The sequence below is a fragment of the Portunus trituberculatus genome, chromosome 38 (genome assembly GCF_017591435.1).
Source record: "Portunus trituberculatus isolate SZX2019 chromosome 38, ASM1759143v1, whole genome shotgun sequence".
Classification (NCBI taxonomy): Eukaryota; Metazoa; Arthropoda; class Malacostraca; order Decapoda; family Portunidae; genus Portunus; species Portunus trituberculatus.
Genome location: NC_059292.1, coordinates 29,471,543 through 29,481,542, shown reverse-complemented (window position 1 = coordinate 29,481,542; position 10,000 = coordinate 29,471,543). Strand labels below are relative to the sequence as shown.

The window sequence follows — 10,000 nt, the reverse complement described above, 5'->3', positions numbered from 1 at the left end:
AGAGAGAGAGAGAGCAATGACCTCAACCCTACTCGTAAGGTTTTCATCAGTCAACAATTTATATCAGCAGCAAAGGAAAGAGAGAGAGAGAGAGAGAGAGAGAGAGAGAGAGAGAGAGAGAGAGAGAGAGAGAGAGAGAGAGAGAGAAGGAAGAGTATGAGACAGCAAGAGTAACAAGGCTGGGAGAGGCTGCAGATACACAATCAGCTGAAGGAGGAAGTTCATGACATGGAGTGCAGTGACCGAGCAGTGAGTGACCCTAACCTACATAGAAGTGGTGTGTGACTGTTCCCACCACCAGACACCCACCATGAGACGAGTGCTAGACTGCTAGTGGACGGAGAATATACAAGGCAGACCAGGTGGTTGTATTGATTGATTGGTATATAAAGTAGTTGATTGACTGAATTCAATGCCGTTATACGACCAGTAATTGGTAATTCTCTCTCTCTCTCTCTCTCTCTCTCTCTCTCTCTCTCTCTCTCTCTATGGTGGTGTAACACTGTACCCTCACACGCCGCGGCAGGTGAGGATGGATTCACTTTCGTTCAGTTATGCGTGTATATTATGTTTTCCTTGTTTACAGTCGTTCTGGGATTTTCAAATAAAGGAAGAAATAGGAGGAAGATGAAGACTACTAATCTGGATTGAGAAACGTGCTACAATGGAAATTAAAGGCTTTTTTTTTTAAGCTTAGTTTAACATTAAAAAGAAAGAAATGTTTAGCAAAAGAGGCTTCCATGTTGATGGTCCACTCAAGCGTAAGAATTGGTTTTGTTATTCCTATGCTGGAGGAGTTTGTGCTTCGTTTTATGCAATTGTGTTTCATGTTGACTTTCTGCTTCAGTAGAAGTATTGGCTGCTTCTCCTTTGGTGCACGAAGGAGTTTGTGCTTCGTCTTGCGTTGCTAAGAAGTCATTCAATTTCCAAGAGGAGTGCCTTGTTCACTTTTCATTACTTTGTTTGTGTTCCTGAGATCGTTTGTCCTCTACTTTTTTTTTCTATTGTTTCGGTTGCGAAAATCAAATGAACATTTAAGAACATATAGCAGGCAAGTTGGCCTTTAGTCCTTTACGAGAATATGAGTTGTCTGTTTTTCGCTGCTTCACGGGATCTCGGAGCTGTTAGTGATTCCTGGATGGCTGGGTAGTCGTGTATTCATGGCAACACCGCGGCAATGTTTTTTTTCTGGACACCACAAAGTATAAGAGGCTCCAGTGGTGTGGGAGTTCCTTTCTGAAAGGCGTATTGCAGGTGTTGTGAAGAGATGACGACAATAATGTTTTTACACAAACACTGAAGTGTTTTACTTTGGCTGCATATACAGTAATATTATTCCGTCGTGACGCCTCTTTCCTAGTCCTGATGGGGAGTTACAGCAAATATGGTGTCCGATCTTCATCTTTCCACGGATGTTAAATCCTCCACTTTTTTAACTCACTCTGATTCCCACGTAGACCTTCCCACTTGACGCGGTCTTGAACACATCCTAGTCGTTGCAAAAGAGACGCATGAGGCATCGCACTTCCCCTAGCGAGTCATGAACAGGTCTTGTGCATAATGAAATGTAAGAAAATAAAATCATAAAGCGAAATACAAGAAACTTGTTGGCTCACACTACATCTACTTAAATATCCATACGCACCTATCATCCCTGTCCATATATATATATATATATATATATATATATATATATATATATATATATATATATATATATATATATATATATATATATATATATATATATGAGCATTTTTTTTTTCTTGGAAATCTTTATTCACACTGTGCTATAACATAATAGCAATCCTTGGTGTGAGAGAAGCAGATGGACTAGTGTACTGTTTGAAGGATCAAACGCTGGCTTCACTATCCTGTCTGTCTGATATGCTTCTAAAGCTGATAAAATATTGAATAGAAATGAAAATGAAACAAAAGAAAAATCGTTACTGACCAATCCTTTTATTAACACATGACACATCTGCATACAGTACAGCCACATATTTATAAAACTGATGACACCTTGACGTGATGTGCGAGGGGAAGGAGATCAAGAAATGGTACACGATGGCAAACAAAGACGCGGAGTGTGAATCCACAAAGCCAATCACCGCAACTTGAGAGACCCGTCCTGGAGCTGCAGCGATCCAATAATCCGCACCTTTGTTAAGACAGAGACGCGGGTGTGTCGCAGTACTACCTCGAGCTGCTTGGCTTTGCACTTGTTTCACGGGAGTCTTTTTCCTCCAAGAAATCCTTATGTTATTTATCTTGAAAATGAGAAATGGGAGTGTTGTTTATCATAAATGAGAAACTAGACGATGTTTATTGTTAGAAAGAAATTTATTGCGAAAAGTAAAAAAAAAAAATAAAAAAAAATAAATAAAATAAATAAAAACAAATGAACGAAACGAGAGAACTGGAACATTATTTATTGTGATATGTATTCTCAAAATAGTGTAGCTTACACATTTATGTATCCATCAGCTTTTACAAAGCTTGACGAATGTAACAGTGTGATACCACCCTCTATTCTTTTCTTTAATTTAACTGGTTTGTCTGTTCCTGTTTGTCCTTCAGGATCTAAGACCAACTTTTTATTTTCCTTTCTTTTTTTCTTTTCTCCGTGGGAGTTTCCTGTCATCGCCATGTTAATCCCTGCCAGCGGGTGTCCTGAAGCTAACGTGTTCTGTGCGCCATGTTCCCCTGCAAAGCCTTCTTTTGTGAGTTGGGGAAACTGTGGGGCGTGTGGTTTTGGGGTTGTATTCTAGTTTATACTCTTCTTTTTTCTTTTCTTCCTCCTCCTCCTCCTCCTCCTCCTCTATTACTACTACTACTACTACTACTACTACTACTACTACTACTACCACCACCACCACTACTATTATCACTACTCGATGAGCATATTGTTTTGAGGTTCTTTTCCTCCTCCTTCTCGTCTTATTTGTTTATAAAAAATAAAAATCTCCAGGGATTTTCTATGTAAACCATTTCAGTTCAAAAGAATTCAGATATCAAATAACTTGGTAAGATTGAACTTGCTCCCTCCCTTTTCCAGGCAGCGCAATAACAGATAGTAACCGTTGTCGTGGCTGTTAAGATCCTACATTCCTCTTGCAACAAATGAGCAACGAAAGGAGACCACGACGGAAAAAAAAAAGTGCTGACGAAAAAAAAAAAAAAAAAAAGCGAGCAGGGTAGGATGGCATGTGAGGGGTGGGGGTCATTTGGTTCTTCGCCCTCATCCCTTTTAATCGCCTTTAACGACACGCAGGGAATACAGAAAAATATATTCCAAATCCTGTGTTTCGTTTCACGGAGAACAGAGCAGTAACAAAAGCAGCGGTTACACCACACCAGTATTATAACCTATCGTAGTAGTAGTAGTAGTAGTAGTAGTAGTAGTAGTAGTAGTAGTAGTAGTTGTTGTTGTAGTAAAGTAGTAGCAGCAGGAGCAGTAACGCCAATGTACAGTAGAAATATCAATTGTTCTTATTATCGTCGTGGTTGTCATGCTTATTATTCGGGTTCTTGTTCTTGTTCTATAATAAAATGAAGTTGATATTGACGAGACAATATCAACAAATAGATACATAGATAGAATAAATAGATAAAGTAGTAAACCGTCAGAATGAGATAACATAATGGCTATTCCTTCTTCTATCTGAGCTTTTATTTTGTTTCCTTCCTTCTTTTCTTTCTTTTTCTGGAGCCACCTAATCTGTCGCTCCCAACTCCTCTGTCGCACCACTAGACAACTAGCCAAGAGAGAGAGAGAGAGAGAGAGAGAGAGAAAATGTAAGTCCCTTTTACCTGATTTTTTTTTTTTTACTTATCAGTGCCTCTTCAGACTGTGTGTGTGTGTGTGTGTGTGTGTGTGTGTGTGTGTGTGTGTGTGTGTGTGTGTGTGTGCGCGCGCGCGCGCAAAACTACCAAATATAAAGATTCAAGTCTTATCAGAAACATTTCCAGCTTCTCCTGCGTCCCTCTTCCTCATTAACTCTCTCTCTCTCTCTCTCTCTCTCTCTCTCTCTCTCTCTCTCTCTCTCTCTCTTAGCTACTACTGCTACTTAGCGAAAAATGTAAACGACATAAAAGTTTCGCTAGACATTCCAGAACAAAACATAAGAGGAAAGAAAAGGACAAGGAAAAAAAAAGTAAAGTGAAGGACACAAGTAATTTCCTGAACACACACACACACACACACACACACACACACACACACAGAGGTCATGTCATGAATGCTTAATCTGCTTTGTTGGCATCTCTCTCTCTCTCTCTCTCTCTCTCTCTCTCTCTCTCTCTCTCTCTCTCGTCACACTAACCCATAATGCATTGGGAAAGGTTTTTTTTGTCATACAGAACACACACACACACACACACACACACACACACACACACACACACACACACACACACACACACACACACACACACACACACACACACACACACACACACACACACCATATTAGGAGAACGAACTGCATGTTTTGACGTTATGTAAAACTTTTCTTCCTTTCCTCGCGTGCAGGTGTGTGTGTGGAGAGAGAGAGAGAGAGAGAGAGAGAGAGAGAGAGAGAGAGAGAGAGGAAATGACAGAGCAAGAGGAAGTGGTTTGTTGCGTTGGGCGACTAAGACAGGTGCGTCGAGAGAGAGAGAGAGAGAGAGAGAGAGAGAGAGAGACCTGTTCTAGCAAGCGACCCCTATTTTTTTTTGCCAGTCAAAAAAAAGTAAACCGGCCAACTAAATAGTAAGTCTCTCTCTCTCTCTCTCTCTCTCTCTCTCTCTCTCTCTCTCTCTCTCATGCAGTGGTGCCGCTTCATCACGACATATACATCACTATGAAGCCACAACACCGCCTTTCGTCCAGCCAGCAGCACCCTTCCGTCTCACAGCTGAACGTAACACATGCTTCCTGCACTTCACGCAAACATAACACCACTACGGGCACATCTGCAGCACCGTATTACCCATCTTGGCACCGACGGGCACAGTGCACGGAGGAAGAGATAGATGAGGAAAGAGTTGCCAGCTAGGTAGGATAGCGTGGAGCTCCTGCTATACTCACACACACATACTGACAGGCAGAACCTTATATTCAGCGTTCAAATAGATATCGTGTACGTGAGATGTCTCGTGTGTTATTACCAGTTATTAATTCCTGCATGCGGTGGTAGTAGTGATGAAGGAGAGTAGAGGGAGGAGAAAGGGGTAATGGCCAGACTGGTAAGGACTGGTGAGTGGTGACTGGGCCTGGCTGCTGCCGGTCAAACGGAAGGCAAGTGGGGCTACTAGGCTATGGCGGCTCCGCGTTATTGCATATCCAGACATTGTACTTCCACACAGCCTCCTCCACCATCGGGAACACATTGGCAGGATACCCGCAGCCCTGGCACACACACGCCGCCCCAGGGTTCCTCCGTGTTCGCCCTCCAGCTGTCAAGCGCCGCATTCCGTATTAGCGATGTCATTAATTTCCCTCTTGTTGTAATTCTAGATGTGCTGGTGTGCCGCGTCCCCCGCGCCGGCTGAGTAAAGACGCGGCAAGGTGGCGGTGTTGCTGGTGCGCTGGTGCCGCGTCATGTTCCCCGACGTGCTGGTGTGCCACGTCTTACACCAATAGAGAAGCAACGGTGCCGCGTCAGCCAGCTCACCCCCTTCCTCCTCCCCTACCCGCAGGCGATCGGCGAGGTAGTTTAGACAAGAACTGATAAAACAGCCTCCCACAGCCACACACAGCCGCCACACAGCGCAGCCATCACACACTCTGATACCGGGTGCCACAATTACATAATGGAACATAGTTTGAGGCAGACGAGGAGCGGCGCCGAGTTGGGCGGGGACGGGCGGTTCACTGTGGCGGGGCTCTGAGGTGCTGGGGTGTGATTGGGGTGCAGGGGATGGTTCTGTGTTTGGGGGAGAGGGTAGGGTTAGCAGTAAGAATTTTTATGGCTATGTGCGTGCCGGCAGACCAGGCAGGACGAGTGGTGTACATGTTTGCGTGTTTCCCTGCTGCTGCTGCTGCTGCTGCCTTGACTTTGAGCAAGGGCACCCTCCCCCTCCTCTTGCCTCCTCACCACCACCATCCTCTTCTTTTTACTTCAAGCATTATCCCCTCCTCCTTGCCCTTCTCGCTCTCTTCTGCGTCTTTCTCCGTTCTCCTCCTCTTGCTGCTATTGCTGCTGCTACTAGTAGTGTTGGTGCTGGTGCTGGTCCTACTACTGATCCGTCCTCTTCTTTCTTCTCAATCTTCACATTTTAATACTTGCATCTTATCCATCTTTAGTCGTACGTTCCTTCTTCGCTCAAACATTTTTTCTCCGTCTCCTGCTTTTCCTGAAGTCACATCAAGTTTCCAGATCGATTACCAACCCGACTTTAAACCTGAGGTTCTGGCCAAGGGCGACCCACTGCCTGTTTGTGGTGGGTGTGGAGAGGAAGAAGTGGTTGTGGGTGTTCCTGGGTATAGAGGAACAGAGGTGGGTGGAGGGGTAATGTGGAGGGTAAGATCTTACATGGGTGTGTATTAGGCAGAACTCCTTGTATAGTATAGGTGTATGAAAGGAAACTACTTTTGGGTGTAGTATGTGGGTGTGTTGGGGGAAAGTAAGGTTGGGAAGATGCTACTTGTGTATATCGTTTTGGGGGAAGAAAGGAAGATATCTTCTTTGTGTGATGTTCGTGCGAAAAAAAAAAAAAAAAAAAAAAAAAAAAATATATATATATATATATATATATATATATATATATATATATATATATATATATATATATATATATATATATATATATATATATATATATATATATATATATATATATATATATATATATATATATATATATATATATATATATATATATATCGCAACACCGCCTGTTTTTCCCTCATTAGGACAATTCTCTTTGGTTCAATTGTTTGTATAATTCCTCTCAGAAATATTGCAATTATTTCTGTCTTATTGATGTGTGTGTGTGTGTGTGTGTGTGTGTGTGTGTGTGTGTGTGTGTGTGTGCACTCAATTTTCAGCTTATATCGTAATTTATTTCCTGTTATTTAAATTTTATATGTATTTTTAGAATTGGCTTATTTGGGTTTAGTTTTTCTCTCATGACCCTGACTTGCTGACTTGTTGACTTGCTCACCTTTGTCAAAGTGCTGTTCATTTCACAGGGACAGCCGCTGCCGCTACCGCAGACCTGTACCCTCTGACACCACGTACAGCTGTTATGATTACTGGTAAGGTGACCACACCGAGTTTTGTTGATTGGAAGTAGGTGTGGATGATAGACAGATAAATAAGCTCGTATGTACATACACCATGATACCCAGGTTCTAGGTGGTTACACCCAAGATGAGCTTCAGGGGTGATATGGGCCCTAATATGGGTACCACTATAAATAAAATTCCCTGCGCCGCTAATGGGCGGAAGCTGAACAGCGTTTCCCATACACTCTTCAAGTGTGCCTACAGGCGCTATAGGCTTTAACGTAAAAAAAAATAAATAAATAAATAAAATAAATGAATAAAAAAATAGAAAAAAATACATATATACATACTTACATTCATTAGTAAAATTCATAAATGTAAGGGAAAAATATTCAGTAACATTCATTAATTACCTAATTAATCAACTATCATTCTAATTAACCGAAACGTCATTGACTAACTACTAGCTTACTTTCAACCTAAATGACCAGCTAGATAACCAACTTGATAGCGAAGAAGGAAAAAAAAATAATAAGAGATGGAGAATGAAGGATTGACGGAATTATAATGAATGCACCATGAAAATTTATCATTCATGTTTTCATTAACCATGTTTCGAAATTGTCGTTGTTGTTGTTGTTGTTGTTGTTGTTGTTGGTGGTGGTGGTGGTGGTGGTGGTGGTAACGCCTTGACGGAAATGATTCACACGGGATATCAAGTGAATATCTTTCAACAGGTAACTTTTTTTTTCTTTGTCCAAGGATCAGATATTATGATCACCCAACTAAGTGTTGTTCAGTGACTTGTTTTGTCCGTCTACCTGTCTATCTGTGCGTCGTCATTCAGGCTGTCTTTATTCATCAATTGTTTTGCATCAGTCTATTTACATTTATAATAATTTATCAGTTGCGTGACCATATGCCTCTTTATTTAACTCATCTGTTTGTCTGTTTGTGTTTCTCTTGTTGATTACTCTTTCTGGTTATCTAAACATTACTAAATCTTATCTTTTATCTATTAATTTGTTTATTCTACGTGTTTTCCTATGTTTATCGGTCTAGCTATCTGCCTACTTGCCTGTGTGTGTGTGTGTGTGTGTGTGTGTGTGTGTGTGTGTATGTTAACAAAATGAAATCTCATGGGTTTCAACTCTAATGTTGTTCAAAGGGACACACACACACACACACACACACACACACACACACACACACACACTTACGTCAGAAAATTTCCTGGCGATAAACACATCCTGAGAAGGTGTGGAAAGGAAAGAGAGAGAGAGAGAGAGAGAGAGAGAGAGAGAGATTATTGTTGTTGTTAGTATTTTATCTTTATTTTATTTATTCCATTTTTATTTTCTAATGAGGTTTCTATAAGGTATTCGTGCATACATACACTGGTGTACTCCGCCATAGCTCGAGGCGTCGTCACAGCAGCACTGTTCCTCTTAGTGCGTGTGTTTCCATGTCTTGTTCGTCTCGTCTCGTCCTCCTTTGTGCAGTGTCACTCAGACAGCCAAGCGGGCACGATCGTCTTCACGCAATGAGACAATACTTGCCTTTCATAGTTTTAAATCCATAGTTCAAACAAACTACCATGTCTATAAAGTATTTGTTTATTTATTTATTTATTTTTTTTTATCTATTTATATTTTTAAGATTTGAAGTCTAAAAATCGACTAACTGCACATGTCGTTACATTTAATGTCCCGTTTAACAACCGCTGATGACACGCATGGCTGGACTGATGTTTACACTTTTGTTTATTTATTATTGTTATTTTTTATTTATTTATTTATTTATTTATTTATCTATGTATACTATCGTTGGTTTCTGCATACCAAGGTGCACACTATAAACACAATGAATCTTCATCCCTGGTGGATGTTGGACATAATATTTTCCCAAAAGAATTTGTGACTGAAAGCATATGAAATCATCATTGTCTCTGGGATCACAAGGATGACATGTAGTGCTTATCACAAGAGAGACTTGCTTCACGGTGACCCAGCCATGAATACAGCCATGCTTTTTGTCACAGAGAGAGAGAGAGAGAGAGAGAGAGAGAGAGAGAGAGTTTTGTCTTTTTACCCAGGATCATGTTTGTTTACAATCAACAGAATGTACAGACAAATAACAGCGTATGTATAACAGAAAGCGTTCAAGAAATTGTCGATTTTGAGAAGGTTTACGGAAAACGCCTTTGTGACGTCACTTTTAACCAGTAGGACAGCAGGACAGCAGCTGTATGGGGGGGAGCAGCAATCCGCGCCATGCTGTAACCCTGCGCCGCGGTCACCACATGCACGCCTCATTGAGCACTGTGTGGTGGTGGTGGTGGTGGTGATAGTCCTAGTCCTCCTCCTGCTCCTGCTCCTGTTCCTGCTCCTGGTTTAGGTTCAAGTTCAGGTTCAGGTTCAGGTTTACTACTACTACTACTACTACTACTACTACTACTACTACTACTACCACTACTACTACTACTACTACTACCACCGACTTTTAGTATATTTCAATGCTTTTATTACTTTTTTACTTTTTTTCTGGTTTGCTTTATTTATTTATTTTTTTTATTATTTTTTGTGTATACTAAATGTTTATACTATGTAATTTTTCTATGATGAAAAATTTAGACTACTTTTGGCTTGATGTTTCCCAACCTTTTTTTTTTTTTTTTGTACTGATTATGAATTTATCTGAATCTTTAATCTCTCTCTCTCTCTCTCTCTCTCTCTCTCTCTCTCTCTCTCTCTCTCTCTCTCTCTCTCTCTCTCTCTCTCATATAAC

The 10,000-nt window shown here is 41.0% G+C and overlaps 1 protein-coding gene across 1 annotated transcript in view; it reads left to right on the top strand.

Moving 5' to 3' along the window:
* LOC123514921 (spidroin-1-like) overlaps positions 1-5,465 on the top strand; it is an 18,396-nt gene extending 12,931 nt beyond the window's left edge. The window contains exon 2 of the mRNA XM_045273177.1: positions 5,350-5,465. Within this exon, the coding sequence (XP_045129112.1) occupies positions 5,350-5,465 (116 nt within the window). The remainder of the gene's footprint in view (positions 1-5,349) is intronic.
* Positions 5,466-10,000: the final 4,535 nt, after the last annotated feature.